This window comes from Molossus molossus, unplaced genomic scaffold (genome assembly GCF_014108415.1).
Source record: "Molossus molossus isolate mMolMol1 unplaced genomic scaffold, mMolMol1.p scaffold_m16_p_18, whole genome shotgun sequence".
Taxonomy (NCBI): Eukaryota; Metazoa; Chordata; class Mammalia; order Chiroptera; family Molossidae; genus Molossus; species Molossus molossus.
The window spans coordinates 33,546,663-33,564,743 of NW_023425353.1; the positions used below are offsets into that span (position 1 = coordinate 33,546,663).

Genomic DNA, 18,081 nt, shown 5'->3' on the forward strand with positions numbered 1-18,081 from the left:
TAAGACGGGAAACATTCATTTGTTTAGGCTGCATTAGGAAATTCTTCAAAATGTATGACTTGTAACTGTTCACAAGTTTTGTAATTTTAGTAAGAACTTTCAATTAAAATACTGAAGGTTGCTTTGCTTAAATTTAAATCTACAGAATGACGGAGAAAAAACTGTGACCATAAAATACAACAGGTTTTCTTCTGTGCCTACAGAAGTAGATTCAATACTCTATACAGTAGCCTCTCATCCATACACTCAAACTTCTGTTTGTTAAACAAAAACATAATAGAAGCACCTGCCAAAATAAGATTTAAAAAATACTTTTCTCTAACCATGAGCACATCCCATCTTTTCCTCAGATATACGTCCATTTTAATATCCCAGTCAACAAAACTCAAAGCTGAAAGGAGGAAATGGTAATAGAAATACTATACCTGATAATTATGATGTTTAGGAATGGGGGAAAGGAGACCAAGTCTCTCATTGACTCTTACTTCCCCAAAATTTGGCCATAGCTTTTTTTACATTGGCACAGATATATCCTAACACAAGATGCTTTGGTAAAATAACACCAGAGGAAAAATAACACTAGAGCCTCCATTTACAGTTTGAAAAACTGCTTTGTTCTCTTGAATAATCAGATGAGAAAGAAGCACCCAAATAAATTCTTAGAAATTTAGAGATTTTTGTTTCCAACACTTGTAAATTAAAATTGTACAAGATATGTTTTCTAACCTATGTCCCATTTGTTTTAATTTACAGTGAAGACAATTTTTAAAAATAATGGCAGACACAACATACTTGATTGATATTTACAATGGCTTGTGACAAATACAATACCTGAAAATAATTTCTAATTTTCCATTTATTATTGCTATTTAGTCACAGAAATGATTAACACTCTCCGAGAAATTTATTTTAGCATATGTCATATACTGATAAAATTTTATATGAAGAGAAACCATTGAGAAAGTGACTAATATGGTGCCCTTACAAGGAAATAAAGAAAAGGCAATAAAGAAATTCTTCCATACAAAGACTTTTGATCTCCATCATTGTTTTCAAAATATAAAACCTTAATATTAGAAGCAAAGAGAAAAACAGCAAAGGAAATAATAAAAACAGAAGACCAAGGAAAAGGAATTGCTTATGCAGATGCTTTGCATACGTAATATATATGTATGGGCTGAGTTATAATAAAAATACTTATGTATTATAGTCAATTCTCATACAGAGTTTAGAAACAATATCCAATCATACATGACTGGACTGACATTTTCTCAGTCTTCAATTACATGACGAATTAGAGCTGTGCAGCAGTCACTTCTGGTCAGCAGTATCATGATAAATGTTTGATAAGATATAATTTTTCTCCTTGTTCACTTGTAAAAATTGGTGCCTTTTTGTAATGTTCTACAAGTTCTTCCATGGTGCTGAATTTACGCTGCCCAATGCAGTAGACAGTCTCTTTCAGTTGGACTTTAAAATGCTTGTTTTTCCCTTGTGCTTTTAGTGATACTGAGAAATCATTTGGCTAAAAGAGAAAAAACATGTAAGGTAAACATTTTGGAAGATATCTTTTAGCATTTTTATATTAAATTAATAAAAGCTAAAATATGAACACTTCCTAAGTACTAGGCACTACACTAAATTATGTATGCCTCAAAACAAACCCATTTTAAAGATGAGAATAATCGAGGTTGAGGGAGGCTAAATTGGCCAAGATCATTCATCTAGTTAACAACAGAGTCAGGATTCAAATCCAACCAGTCAGGCTCCAAAGTCTCAACATGTTCTACCTAACACCACAGCAAATCCTTTAGTTTAACACGTGAAGCAAAACTAGAGCTATCGTCTCTCTAGTCAGACTGCTAGAGAAACACATGAGAAAATAAAAGACATCTACCCCTTTTCAACTAGTAATTAAGAGTAGCTGATATATTCTGAATTCTCAAAAATGAAGAAATAATGTAAACTTATAAGAGGTCATAAACTCAAATGCCTACAAGGGGAAAAAAAAAAAAAAGGTAAATAAGTGATAGGGTGGATATACAGAACTACAGTGCTACTCTTCCCTATCATCAACCATCTGATCCCCCTTGAAGGGTTAGTACAGGCCCCAGTCCAAAGGAGGTGGCCACTTAGCTGTGATTGTTGCCTTGTAGGAATATGGGCTCAATGTTGACAAGCTTTCCGATTTTAAAAGGAAAGTCTACTATTTTAATTTTTATGATAAATCTCCCAATATTTAAATACTGACAACATATTCAAATGTTTAAAAAAAAAACACACAACATTGTGCAAGTCAAACAAAATATGTCTAAGACCTCTATGGCTAAAAACAATAGTATATTTTGGCTAATATCTATGCTCAGTTAATTGGCCATTAAGAAAATACACAATATTCTGCAATTAAGCTACTTCCTTAGCTTCCTTAATTAGACTTTTTTTTTTTTTTTTTTAATCCAACACTCTTTTGAATAGTCTATATCAACCCCAGAAGGCTCTTTTTTATACAGTTACTGCCAAAGTTTCAAACAGTGAGTTCCTTGGAAACATCCTATACTTATGGTTACTTTACCACCTAATCCTAGGTCACTACCTTCCTAACCCCTCTGCCCACTGCTTGACCAGGAAAGCCAGGTCAGGCATCTAACAGAAGACAAATCCAACTACTCTTCCCTATTGTCAATTACCTGCTTTTCCTGAGGAATTATGCATGTACAGGCCCCATTTCCTGAACCTCACTTTAGCAGTTCAAGTAATCTCTCTCTCTCCACTCTCCTTTCCTCCCTCCTTCATGTGCACGTGTGCACACAAACACACTTTCACTTTAGATTTTCTTTCTTCCAACCTTTTGTACCATCACACATTCACTTTTGTACATAAACACAAACAAAGCCAATACTACTCATGATTTGAAAAGTGAAAATATATAGGATCCTTTATCAAGAAAAAATAAAGTCCATTTTTAAGGGAAATAAATATCAAATTCTAATATCCTAGACAGTACCCAAAACAGTTCACGTAACTATTTTCTTACTACATTTTTATGGTTTTATAGTTTTACTAGTATTAGAATAAAATTTAACTTTTATCACAACCATGAGTGTTAAAAAGTTTTGAAGTACATAATAAAGCATATTCCAACTTCCAAACAAAATATTTATGAAGAAAATTAAATATCAATTTTTCAAATTTAGGAATATCCTTTATTATATGGATGACAGTGCATCCAATATGCAATTTAAGGAATGTTTTTTTCAGTTTAGTCTACTGTATTGTTCTATAGAAACCAATGTTAAATTTTGTTTTTCAGTTTGATGCAACAGAATATATTTCAGGAATGCAAAATCAACAAACTAGACTAGGCCAACTAATCCAGCATAGTATCATTGCTTAAGGGCTATATTTTATTCAGAAGAAATAAAGTTGGAAAGAACGCTGAACATGGGCTTCAGAACATTTATGGGGAAGCCACTTAACCTCTCCAATTTTCTTTTTTGATTAATCCTCACCCACAGATATTTTTCCATAGATTTTTAAAGACAGAATGGAAGGGAGAGAGAGAGAGAAACATCGATGCAACCCTGACTGGGGCCAGGGACTGAACCTGCAACCCTGGTACATGCCCTTGACTGGGAATCAAACCCTCAACCCTTTGGTCCATGTGCTGACCCTTTAACCGCTAAGCCAAACCACCCAGGGCCAATTTTCTATTTATTTTTTAATACTCAAAGCTCTATTTCCATTTACCTTTGAAAACCAACTTACCGAAGACTCACTATCACGAATGAGGAAATCACCTTCATGCCCTCGTTCATTTAATGCCATTTCTGCTTGATGCCTGGTGACTTTCCCATAATACCAAGGATTGCCAGCAAACTTTCCAGTGAGTGAAGGCCTAATGTAATCACACTGTGGAGGTGATGGTTCCAAACCTGAGGTTAACGGATTATTCTGCATAATGGTAACATAGTTTTTTGGCACCAGACCAACCATTCCATTGATCTTCCTGCATTTCCACCACTCAGGGTCATTTTCAGGTTTTTCAAGAACATCCATTATATCTCCTTTCTCAAAATTAAGTTCTTCTTCATTGGATGAGCTGAATGGGTAAAGGGCCTGTACTACATGCAACACTTGCCCAGTATTCAGGTTATTGACGACTGCTGCTAATTTCTCTGACAGAGAACCCACATGGTCACCCAAAGGACTGTCACCTTCCTCAGTTACATAGTTTGATGGAAACCATCCAACTTGTCCATTGTAGCTACCCCGCCACCACCCATCACTGCATTTCTCCATGACGATCACCTTCGTCCCTTTTATCAATGATAATTCATCCTCTCTCTCTGCCATGTAGTTAAATTTCACATATGCAGGCATGTTGAGGTCATAGAGACGTTCCCCTGGGTCAACAAAGCTGTCATCAGCAGGAGATGCAGAATCTGGCATACTGGGTTTTCTTTTCACTTTTCCAATGCCTGTTTAGATTTTTTAAAAAAAGGTAATGAGAATACAAAACAATGATAACCTAAAAAAACCAATGTATTCATTTTAAAAGAGAAACTTTGACCCTAGTTCTTTTAAGCCTTTAACTTTAAATAAATTTTTCTCTTTTTTCTTTCTCCCCTCCCTACCATCCCCATGACTTATTTTATAACTAGAAATTTGTACCTTTTGACCACCCCTCCTTTACCAAGTCTCTTTTCATAAACAGTTAACTGCAATTATGACAATTTACCTTCTCATTTTTTTTCTTGTCAAAGACCCTGAAATAACTGCATAATTAAAGTTGTCCTAAATTAACAAATTTTCTCTTAAATGTAAATACAAATTATTTCTCTCATCTCTATAATCTAAGTACATAAATAAAGGGTCCACCAAACCCATATTCTTCTTGTCTTGCTTTTTTTGCGTTTATCTTTAGATAGAGCGGGAGAGAGAGGGGGGGGAAGAGAGAGAGAGACACATCGACTGGCTGCCACCCACATGACCCCAACCAGGGCCGGGGACAAACTGCAGCTGAGATACATGCCCTTAGCGGAAACTGAACCCAGGACTCTCTGGTTCGCGGGCTGACGCTCTAACCGCTGAGCCAAACTAGCCAGGGCTTGTCTTACTTTTTAAATCTAGATTTTCTAATTAGCTGTATAGAAATAAACAATAATTTACAACACAATGTATGCCATATAAAATTGTAGTTATGTCTGTGTAATATTCCCATTTGCTTTCTTAGTCCCAAAACCCAGGTTGCTCTATTTATTTCATGTTTATTTTAGAATAATTATTATTTGTTTGCCTCCCCTCACTCCATTCACATGCAGGGATTTTTACTGACTTTGTTCATGGATATAATCCCAAGGATCTCACAACAGATGTTTAATATATACTTGTTGAAAGATACGAGAAAATCACCAAATGGTACCATCACCACAAATGTATTTTCACCACTGCTCATTTCTTATCACGATTTTGTGTTCTATTTTTAGCAAGAAAACTACGGCATTCCTAGGTAAAATTTCTCAAATACCTTCTTACTCTCAAACTTTCTTATCACTCTCACTCCTTTTCTTCACTCAAATTTCTTACTACTGATACTTCTGGATTCTTGAAACCATTTTACTGCCTCTTTTATGACTCTTGGCCATCCCTGTTCCTTTCTACGAAGTATCTTCTATTGTCTAATACCACACTCAGATCACTTCTATTCCAAAAGAGAAGTAGAATGTGAAAGAAAAAAAAATTCTATATCCACCAAAACTGTCCTTCAAAACTAAAGGAGAAATTAAGACACTCTCAGATAAACAAAAACTGAAAGAATTTGTTACACTAGACCTGTGCTATAAGAAATGCTAAAGGAAGCAGTCCACACTGAAATGAAAGAACACTAAACAATAATTTGAAGAACATGAGGAAATAAAGAACAATGGTAAAGGTAGCTATATTTGTAAATATAAAAGCGACCGGTATTACATTTTTGGCTTGTAAGCACTCTTTTTCCCATATGATTTAATATGCAAATGTATAAAATACTAATTTCAAATCTAGCTAACAGTTTATAAAGATGGAACTGTGAAGAAACAGAGTTTTATATATTATTAAAGCAAAGTCTGTATTAATTAAAATTTGATTGTTAAAAGTTAAGATGTTAATTGTAATCCCCAGGTAATCAATAAGAAAACTAAAAAAATATACAGAAAAAGAAATGAGAAGGGGAACAAATGGTATATCAAAAAAAATCTAAATTAATAAAGGTAGTAATAGAGGAATTAAGAGGAAAAAGGGTATAAAACACACAGAAAACAATTACCAAAATAGCAGGCAGCCTTCCTTAACAGTAATTACTTTAAATATAAATGCATTAAAATGTTGGATTAAAAGGCAGAGAATGGCAGAATGGATTAAAAAACATAATCCAGCCCTGGCTATTCTGGCCCAGCAGTTAAAGAGCGTCAACCCACAGACGGAAAGGTTGCGGGTTCAATTACTAGTTGAGGGAACATATCTAGGTTTCAGGTTCGATCCCTGGCCCTGGTCAGGGTCATGTGGGAGGCAACCAATCAATGTCTCTCTCTCTCCCCCCGCGCCCCCTCCCCCACTCTATCTAAAAAAAAAAAAAAAATCAATGGAAAAATATGCTCGGGTGAGGATTAACAACAATAACAATACACACACATGCACGCACGCAAGCATATATAATTTGTTATATATGGTGTCAGATGGGTACTAGATTTATGGGAGTGAACACTTCACAAGTTATATAAATGTCTAACCACAGGGTTGTACACGTGAAACTAATATAATACTGTACATCAATTGTAATTTTTTTATCCTCACCTGAGGACATTTTACCATTTTCTGTTCAGATAGAGTAGGAGGGAGAGAGGAAGAGAGAGAGAGAGAGAGGGAAACATCGACGTGAAAGGGACACATCGAATGGCTGCCACCCACACAACCCAACCAGGGCTGGGGACAAACTGCAACCAAGGTACGTGCCCTTAGCGGGAACCGAACCCGGGACTCTCTGGACTGCAGGTCAACGTTCTAACCGCTGAGCCAAACCAGCCAGGGCTTTTTTTTTCCTTTTTTTAAATTACAATTGAGCCCTGGCCGGTTTGGTTCAGCGGTCAGAGCGTCAGCCTGCGGTCCAGAGAGACTCGGGTTCGGTTCCCACTAAGGGCATGTATGTACCTTGGTTGCAGTTTATCCCCGGCCCTGCTTGGGTTGTGCGGGTGGCGGCCACTCAATGTGTCCCTTTCATGTTGATGTTTCTCTCTCTCTCTCTCTCTCTCTCTCTCTCTCTCTCTCTCTCCCCTCCTCCCACTCTATCTGAACAAAAAATGGAAAAAAGTCCTCAGGTGAGGATTAAAAAAAAAAGAGGAAAAAAAAGATTCCCACATCAAATCCTTAAGAGTCATCAGGTCTTTTCTGTCAACACCTTCCATTCTCACTATTCATGCACTATCTAGTTCAGGCCTATTATGCTGTGAACTACCCTCTAAACTAGTGTCCTTACTAAACCAATCTGTTCCACTTCAACCCATCCAGTCTCTTTCTTATAAATACAGCTGCGATCACATGATGCTACGGCTTAAGAGTCAATACTGGCTCTTATTTCAGAGAAATATTCTGCTTAGAATGTACAGCCCTCTCTAGATTGTCCTCAGCCTTCCTTTCCAGGCTTATAGTAGAACTACAGAAAACAGCACAGACCTTGAATCAGCCTTTGGGTTCAAATTCCAACTATACCACGTACTAACTGGAATCTTGAGCAAGCTAATTTTCTGAACATCACTTACTATGACAGTGTTGTGAAAACTGAATAAAATAATGTAATATCATAGTACACACAGGAACTACCATATAAAAGCATCTTTCTATAATACCTGCACTGAAACTACCCTAAATTTTAATAAAATGAGCCCCTTAGATCAGTCCCCTGAATAAACATTTCCATGACCCTGTTTGCTTGTTTCACCTCCAAACTTTATTAAAACTTCTACCTCTCAAAAATTTATTCAAGTACCATTTCAAATAACAAGTTTATTATTTTATTCATCTTCCCACTCCATGTTTCTCAACACCCTTCATTTCCCACCCTCACCCTCAGTAATATGTACACTCGGTTTTTTTAAACACTGTAGTAACTTATACTTATGAAGTTCTTGTATGATAATGATTCCTGTGTCTGTCTTTTAAGCTCTTCTACTAGGGTATAAGCTTCCAGAGAAGAGCATTCTCTCTCACTATTTTCTTTCCCTATACTTTAGAACTGTGTACATAGCATATGCTCAATAAATTTTTGTTAAATTGAGTAAAACTGAATACTGATAAAAAGAAAATATAAAATTTTAAACCTGAAAATAAAGGCAATTTACAAAAATGATTTTTAAAAATTAAATTTATTGGGGTGACATTGGTTAATAAGATTATATAGGTTCAAGCACACAATTCTATGATCTATGATCTGTATTTTGCATTGTGTGACCATTAAAAAAATTCTGAATAAGATAATCTCGAAAACTAATTATACACTGTCAAAAACAAAGAAAAAAGAATTTTTGGGCAGACCTAACAATGAAAGTCCCAAGTGGGAAAACACCAAAAGAACAATATATTTTAGCCCTGGCCCGTTTTGCTCAGTGGTTAGAGTGTCGACCCACAGACCAGAGTTGCAAGTTCAATTCTGGTCAGGGGCATGTACCTCGGTTGCGGTTCGGTCCCCGGTTCTGGCCCTGGTCGGGGTCATGTGGGAGGCAACAAATCAATGTGTCTCTCTCGCGCTGGTGTTCCTTTCTCTTTCTCTCTCTCTCTCTCTCTCCCCCCGCCCCCTGTCTGAGGATGAAGAAAAGATATCCTTGGGTGAGGATTTTAAAAAACAAACAAACAAACAAACAAACAAAAAACAACCTATTTTAATCTTAGAGGCCAGAAATATTTCAAGGAAAGACCATAAGTTTAGAATATTCATTTTCCATGCAACACAAAGCCTTCTGTGATCTCTCGAGAGCATATCTTTAACCTCATACAAACTAATGTTATAGCCATACAAGTTCCTCAGTTACCAAAACACCCATTCTGTTTCAAGGATATGAGCCTTTGCACATTAAGTTTTTCTGCTCTAAAACACTCACTACCCTCATTCTTCAAGACTCAGTCATGGTATTTTCTCACTAAAGATTTCCCTATTTCTCCCCAAAACAGAATTAATGTATTGCCTCTCTACACCACTACTATTCCTTGTAAATATTTTTACTATAATGCTCAACATTTATTTTCTTTCTTGAGATCAAAACACCATGCTTTTAATCACCTATCTATTCCCAGTGCCTGATCCACATTAAGTGTTCCATTGCCGTTTATCATGTGAATGACAGACAAATGCACAGAAAATCAATAACTTGCTTTTTTTACACTGTTTTTACAATTCCTTGGTAAAAGCCTATTTACTGCCTGCCCTTTGTTTCTATTGCTATAAACAGTCTTCCCAATCTTCCAGCAATGAGAATAGATGTGAAAGTACTTCAAAAAATTATACGAAGTATTAAACCTCTTAATTTCTAAATTATGCTGTAATCAGCCATAATTAGATCACAAGCAGGTATTTTTTCCCTAAATTCTTTCCACCTCCACAGTTAGTTCAAATCCTTATCTCAATTAGACCCTTTTGCATTAAATCTTTCTAATCCATTGCTTATCTGACTCTAACCTTTCTCTACTCTTTACTCAATATGGGTGCAAAAGAGATCCTAAGTTAAAATTTGCATCTTGTTATTTACTGGTTAATTTGATCTTGGTCGAGTTATTTACTAGTCTTTTTTTTTTTTCAATCCTCACCCAAGGACATTTTCCCATTTTTCGTTCAGATAGAGTGGGAGAGAGGGAGGGAGAGAAACATCGACGTGAAAGGGACACATCGAGTGGCTGCCGCCCACACGATCCAACCATGGCCGGGGACAAACTGCAACCGAGGTACATGCCCTTAGCAGGAACCGAACCCGGGTCTTTCTGGACTGTAGGCTGATGTTCTAACCGCTGAGCCAAACCAGCCAAGGCTATTTAATCTTCTTTAAGTTCCAGTTTCCTTGCTTGTGAAATGATGGTGTATATTGTACCTACCTTATAAAAATTTTTGTAAAGAATTTTTTAAAGTCTATATGTAAAGCACTCAACACAGTGCATAGCACATAGCAAGCAATGGTAGTTATTACTTTTCTACTTTCTAGCATTGGCATTTACCTTTTTCAAAATACTTAAATCTTTATCATAGCATTATATAGTTGGACCTGTCCAGGATTGGAAGGGAAATGCTCAGGCCTAAACACTGATGATGTGCACAACTCCAAGGCACTCATTTTTATTAAACCAAAAATGTTAGTATACCTTCCAATTTTTCCCTCACTCCTAATCACTGATATAACTTCTCTCTTCCTAAAAGCAGTTTCTCGACCAAAACAATATATTGTTAACCCCTCAAAAGGTTTTAAGAATCTGGTTAAATACTGTGAATATTCCATCTTCACATGATAGTTGTCCTCTTCCTAAGGGAAATCTTTGTACCCATAACTATTCCTTATATAACCTGGTTTTCAAATCCTTGATATACTAAATGCCAGGATTTGGAAGCATTTGATTTTCTCAATACCACTGGTTAAAGTATGTCTATCCAAAGTAGATAAATTATGTCATGTCTTATTTGGACAGCATACACATAAAGAAGCTATTACATCCCTTCCCTTGAGCACCTCATAGATTTGAATCACCACCATTAAGAACTGTTGAGATCTTTTACCACCTACACTATCACAGAAGCTCTTACTAAGTCTTTTACTCATGTAAACTGCTGCCAGGTAAGATTCTCAGCAACTTTTTCAATTCCTTTTAAAAACTGAACATACAATTTTACATTAATGTCTATTCCTACTCATCTTGGTTATTTCTATTGCAGTTTTTGGCTTTTGAATATATTTCTGAACCCAATGTATCTGTTATTCCTCCAGCATTAGGTCTTTACAATAAACATGTTATTTTCCCTCCATCTAAATCACTGACTAAATAGATGTTCAATAGAATGAGGCTAAAAAAAGTATTCTTCTTTCTCTAGGGAACTATATTGTTATGTTCATACCTCAAAACCAGTTTCTCCCTCATGGATTTCCCCCTAATTTCTATGGCACATGTAAGCCTGGTCAGCTGTTTACCAAGACCGTAGGAGTTCAAAGGGACTTTCCAGGGTCACAGTCTTGCCCAATTCTTTCATTTACAAACAAGGAAATCAGGAAAAGTTTAGTGATATACCCTTGGCCACTTGACTAGTAATTGGGATTTCTGAAAGCAGAACTAAGGATTCTAAATACAAGTATATAGTGTTCTTCCCATTACAGGTTTTTATTTATTTTTTTTTGTATTTTCTGTTCATTTTTATCTACATGAATAAGATAAATTGTTTTTTATTATTCTGCTTTATCTAAAATATTGTGCACTTTTTGTTTTCAAGGGTATTCTCACTACCACTCAAGGAGCACGCATACTATTTCCTCAACTTTTTTTTTATCCTCACCCGAGGACAGTTTTGCATTTACCTTCAGATAGAGCGGAAGGGAGAAAGAGAGGAAGAGAGAGAGAAACATCGACGTTGAGAGAGAGACATCGAGTGGCTGCCACCTGCACAACCCCAACTGGGGCTGGAGACAAACTGCAACCAAAGTACATGCCCTTAGTAGGAACCGAACTCAGGACTCTCTGGTCCACGGGCTGACGCTCTAACGGCTGAGCTAAACCAGCCAGAGCTATTTCCTCAACTTTTTAAGTCCACTCAGGGAATAGGTAGGTGAATAGCCTGTCTCTACTCTGAGAAGCTGGAAAGCAAAATAAATATAAAATTTGGCTTGTTGCAGGTAGTGAGGAAAGGAAGATTTTGATTACAAATCTCGAATCCTGACCCCTGAGCCTATAAACATATTTAGGATTAACTATCAACTTTCTAAGACTCAAGAGAGAGAATGACAATTTTATCACTGCATTGATAGTATACACTGAATCACTGTATAAATGATACAATATATTCTTTTTATACTGTTTCTGGTTGATTTATAGTCAACATCAATTATAATCATACTTAGAAATGAAATTCACTGTATTATTAATAAATAACCACCACCATTCTACTTCCCCACCAGAATGTAAATTCTGTATTAGTTTTTCATTCTGATTTTTGCCTGACTTGTAGTAGGCTCTCAACAAAAATATGCTAATCAACAAATAAGTTAATGAACACTAAAAAAAAGACCTAAAAATATTCTTTTTGACCTAAAAATGTTTATAACTCCCCAAAAAGTAAACAATGTTGGCCACTAATGTTAATTAAATAAGCAAAGCAGTTTTAATATTACAATTACAATATTCTTTCTCAACAAAGCACTTGTTCCTTTTCCATTTTGCCCATTTCCCAGAAATTTCAACAGGTAACTCTGTTTTCTTAGGCTCCCTATACATAAGAGGCTTCTACAACAATTCCTCTGTTCATTTTTCTAGAAACATCAAGCAAATGTTCAGAGACCAAATCAACTTCACTATCGTAAGATTATAAAAAGTCCATCAGCAGATAGTAAGATTGGCTCTTGTATTAGTATTACTTTATGACCCAAACTCAAAACAAGCCAAAGAATTTACCATTTTCTTTCACTGTTTATATTTTCTTTGTACACAGTTGCTCTCAGAACTCATTTCAAACTATCAAATTTCACATTTAACAAAACAGCAATTTCTAACAATCTTACACTGATTAAATCAAAACATTCCTTTTACTGCTACTTTTATTAAATGTTATCTTCTACATTGTTCCTTAAATCTAAGTAAAAAGTACTAAAACAATACCATGTTAATTCAAATGTTGAGGATCATGTTAAAATCATGTTGACAATAAAGGAACTTGCTCACCTATTCCTTTTTCCTCATGTTTTTAATATGTTTACAATTTATTTAATTCACTTCAAATGTCTATGCTAAGTTCCTTAATTAGAAATGCATCAAACTCAAATCACTTATTTATATCCTTTTCCTATGTGTTAAACAGTGATACTAAAACATTTTAAAACTATGTTACTTATCAAGTCAAAACTAGTATTATTTGATGTATCACCAATCATTTAGTTTGTCTCATAAACAACATAAAGCACCAGCCTATATAAACCTCAGTAGGTTCTCTCCATACAATTTTCCTTTAAATTACCAAAGTGGAAAATCTAATTTAAAATCTACAAGAAAACTATAAATTTAATAAACAGATTAACTTACTGAAAAAATCTTTAAAGACGTTTAACAAATCCATTTTCAATAAAATTCCGTGTTTTCTTTTGTCAGTTATAGTTCAGAACAATTCTCAGTGAGCTTCCTGGTCTGTTCTGCAACACTGAAACTCCCCACACCCAATCCATGTGACTTGGCTCACACCCAGGCAATAGAAAGTTTTTCTGAGGCTCACACCCAGACAATAAGAAAGTTTTTCTGAGGCTCTTCTCTTTCCAAACTTATCCCACCCCCCATCCCCAAACTATAACTGAACCTGTAAAACAAGTTTATCATGATGGCCACAAATGTGACCTTATTATTCAGACTTATTTTGGAAGAAGCTTTAAATCATGTGTATTTTCATCAACAGTTGAAAAGATATTCACATATTCATTTTTTTCCTTTGTTTTCTTCTTTTCTTTAACTTTCAAACAATGTCTCCTCATAAGGACAATCATTGTGAAACAAATCCATTAATATATGGAACACTTAAGTTACCAAAAAGGGGTTCAAAAATTCTGAGAAAGGAGAGAAGGCTGGCTGATGTAAAAGCTGGATTTACATCACTATACAAAGCTAACTACAGATCACTAACTTAAAACAAATAATAAAAAAATATAACTAATTGGGCTTTAAAATTTATAGGCAGTAATATCTAAAAACTGGGAAATTTATCCTCCTTGCTCTATGGTATTAGTTTTTCCCTACCTTTTGTTAATTACTGTCACATATGCTCTAGTCCCAGGATACCAGCGTTCTTTTTAAAAAGGAACAAAAATGTCTATTTAGTTGTGGTCCTAGTCCTTCCTGTGCCTTCATCACTATAAATCACACTTTTTTCATAGATGTTACCCTTAATTATCCCCCAATACCTCTAATTAACATGCTTTAAATAAATGTCCAGTATTGACAAAATAATAAATGTTCCTGGTTCTAACTCTAGTCTCTTTTCGCTAGTCAAGGAAAATCTCTTTCTGATTTGTTTTCCATTTAAAAATTAATAATGACCTTATTTGTAAAACCTTAAAATCTCAAAAAAAAGGTAACCTCACATACAGCAGTTAAATGTCATGGTGAAAATTCAGATTAATAACTCCATTTATTAAATTACCTTTAGATACTGGAAATATTTTTAGTTCAGAAACAAACATGGTAACTTACTGTTTTTTAAAATTTTTTTTCTTTGTTGATTTTAGAGAAAGAGGAAAGGAGAGGGAGAGAGAGATAGAAACATCAATGAGAGAGAACATCGACTGGCCACCTCCTGCATGCCACCCACTGGGATTTTGGCCCACAACCTGGCCATGTGCCCTGACCAAGAATCAAATCGGTGACCTCTTGGTGCAGGGTCGATGTTCAACCACTGAGCCACACTGGGCGGGTCTAACTTACTTTGAATTATACTATAAATTCATGTTGTTTTACAATGGTTAAAAACAAAATAGACTTGTCTTCTACTGTTGATGAATTTAGTCAAGAATTACAATAATGTTAAATAAGAAATAAAAACTAATATAAAGCAGTTAATATTTTACGTCAGTCATGCCACATTACTCCCAAACTATCTTCAAAAGGAGAAATTTTACTTTCTCTTCTACATATATACAAAAACCCTAAAGTAATAAAATGGTTGCATGCTTGCCTGAATACAAAATATGTAATTCTGTTCCTCCCAATTCCTTCCTGTCAGCCAAGGAGAGTTTAATTTAAAAAAAAAAAAGGAGGCCACTCCTCATCTGGGCATATTTCCTTCCTACCAACTCAGCCAAGGCAAGTGTAAAGCATGTTCCACTATCTCTGGCCCTAATGAGGGCCAGTAAAAAAACAAACCAACCTTACAGTTAAAGGAAGAAAGGGGGAAAAGAGAAATAAAATAGAAAAGAGATGAACCTTATAGATGCTAATCTATAGTAATTACATACAATTTAAAATTCTCTTATCAACTATAAGAATAAAACGTTTTGTTTTTAAAAGTGAAGTTCCGCCCTGGCCATTTTGGCTCAGCGGTTGGAGCGTCGGCCTGCAGTCCAGAGAGACCGGGGTTCGGTTACTGCTAAGAGCATGTACCTCGGTTGCAGTTTGGCCCCAGCCCTGGTGGGTCGTGCAGGTGGCAGCCACTTGATGTGTCCCTTTCACATCAATGTTTCTCTCTCTTCCTCTCTCTCCCTCCCACTCTATCTGAACAAAAAATGGAAAAGTGTCCTAGGGTGAGGATAAAAAAAAAAAAGTGAAGTTCAAAATGTAAGGCATTAGATGTTAAAATACACCAATGTGCCATGCAAAATAAACTGTCTTAATTTCAAGGAGGCAATTCTGCATCTCACTCTTTTGTCCCTGTCTCAATTAGATGCAGAATTTGCCTAAAACTCCATCAGGCATTCATAATTCAAGGAGACCCTGCTAGATCAGTGAGTTCTGCTCCTTAGCACCAGTCTGGCTTGATCTTTGAACTCCAGCCAGGCCAACCAGACCTAGATTTACAGAAACTGCCCACTAACCCTTACAATTTCCACTGGTCTTCTGACCTGAACACCTGCTATGAGCCAAACTTACCTTGTCTAGCTGAAAGTCCAGTCTTGGCCTTTTCTAGTCAATTCTGACCACTGCTGCCAAAATTCTATACAAAGAACCAAGCTCTCACATCAACTTAAAAGAAAGTGTTGTTACTGTTTTAACACAAAAATAACTTACCTAAGGTATCCTTTAGGTTTTTTACTATAGATGCTTTCCGAGCACTGTTTTTTCTTTCCACATAGTTAGAAGGCACAAAACCTGTTTTATTCATGGAATTTCGAACTCGCCACCAAGACTTAGAATCATCTAGAAGCCATAATCTCTCATTCTTCTTGATGTCCAGCTCTTGTTCTTGTTGGGCCACATAATCAAATTTGGCTACTACTACCACTTCTTCTGCCATCTTTCAGCAGCTTCAGCACTGTAATCACATAGAAAATATTTTTGTAAGGTGTAAATAGTAGTAGTATACATACTTTTCAAAAGAGATACACCTAAAAAAAACCTAAGAGCACTGAAAGGTTAAAAGTAAAAATATGACCAGGCAGTGTGGCTAAGTGGGTTGAGCACTGTCCCTTGAAAGGTCCAGTTTCGATTCCCAGTCAAGGCATATGCCTGGGTTTGGGGCTCAATACCCAGTAGGGGGAGTACAGGAGGCAGCTGATCGATGTTTCTCTCACAAGGAGGTTCCTGTCTCTTTCTCTCTTCCTCTAAAAAAAAAACACAAAAACATTAAAAATAGTAAAAGTAAAAAATATGAAAAAAAGAATACAGCAGGCAAATACTAATCAAAACACAATGATGTACAAAAAGACTTTAAGGCAAAACCATTACTAGTGATAAAGAAGTTTACGATACAACGATAAAAAGTTTTATTCGATATCTATAACATCTAAACTTATATGTACCTGTTAACATAGCTCTAAAATAGATTGCTAGATCCACAAAAATAGACATCTATTGTCACAGAGGACAATTTTTAACATATTAACATATAAATAAATAAAGGAGACAAAATAAATTAGTAAAGCTAGAACAGAACTGACATCATAACTATTTAGTTTGAGCTAATAAACGTACAGAATTATTTCCCAACAGAAGAATAACAGACAGACAAATACAAAAATCCATCAAATGCTAGGCCATAAAAAGTCTCAACAACTTTCATGTACCTGATACCCTAACCACCACATTCTCTGACAACCATAACAATAAGATAGCTTTTTAAAAACCTCACATTTGAAAATTTCTAAAAACTCAGGAGTCAAAAAATACATAACAGAATTTTGAGAATATTAAAAGTAAAATAATAAAGACTATACCACCAACCTGTGGAATGCAGTAAAAGGAGTAAACAGGGTGGGGCAAAAGTAGGTTTATAGTTGCTGAGTGCGTTCGCAAACAGTTTATGTATTATTATATATTAATTTTTGTATTATTTTTTCATACGAACAACTATAGTCCTACTTTTGCCCCATCCTGTATAAAGGGAGATTCTTAGTTGTATGTACATAGTTACATCAGAAAATATAAAAAAAGCTAAAAATAAATTAGTCAACCGAGCATCTGTCTTAAGCAGTTAGAAATGCTGAAAAATATAAAAAAGTCGATAAAAGGAAATAATACAAATAAAAGCAGGACTTAATGAAACAGAAAATAAACATATAGAACAAAGGCTCAAAAAATAAAACAAAAAGGTAGCTCTTTGTCATACTAACAAAATGGATATCGTTCTGGTAAGATTCAGTAATGAAATAAGGAAAAAGCCATACCCAAATACCAAGAATAAAAGGGAGTTATAATTATAGATACTGTAGACATTCAAAAGACATGGCAATATTATAAACAACTTTATCAATAAATCTGAAAACAAGTAAAATGTACACATTTATAGGAAAATAAAAATAATAAAAGTAGTATAGTTGAATCATTCATTAAGAAATCTTCCAATAATGAAAACACCAGATGGTTCTACAAAAATTCAAGGAATAATTCCAACTTTCTTTTAGAACCAAGAAAGAAAACTACAAACCTAACTCACTCCTGAAACTACATCAGCTGTTTTAGAGATTATTTTACATAAATAGCTACTGCCTCCTCCTTAGCAAGCAAATAAATTCAGCTATTAGTTTTAGATATTAGATTCTTTTCTCAACAATGAAGCAAGCAGTGTTCTCAGGGAAACACATTTAATAATTTTTATTTTAATATTTGTTCTTTATTGATTTTAGAGAGAGAGAAAAGGAGAGAGAGAGACAGAAACATCAATGAAAGAGAACA

General features: G+C 35.2%; 1 protein-coding gene across 4 annotated transcripts in view; it reads right to left on the minus strand.

Moving 5' to 3' along the window:
• Positions 1 to 663: 663 nt before the first annotated feature.
• Positions 664 to 18,081, minus strand: part of NCK1 (NCK adaptor protein 1) — a 61,845-nt gene continuing 44,427 nt past the window's right edge. For all 4 annotated transcript variants that reach the window (XM_036266494.1, XM_036266492.1, XM_036266491.1 and 1 more), the window contains 3 exons: positions 15,979 to 16,222; positions 3,766 to 4,478; positions 664 to 1,525 (listed from right to left, as the gene is read on the minus strand). In XM_036266494.1, the coding sequence (XP_036122387.1) occupies positions 1,331 to 1,525; positions 3,766 to 4,478; positions 15,979 to 16,204 (1,134 nt within the window). In that variant the 5' untranslated portion in view covers positions 16,205 to 16,222 and the 3' untranslated portion in view covers positions 664 to 1,330. The remainder of the gene's footprint in view (positions 1,526 to 3,765; positions 4,479 to 15,978; positions 16,223 to 18,081) is intronic.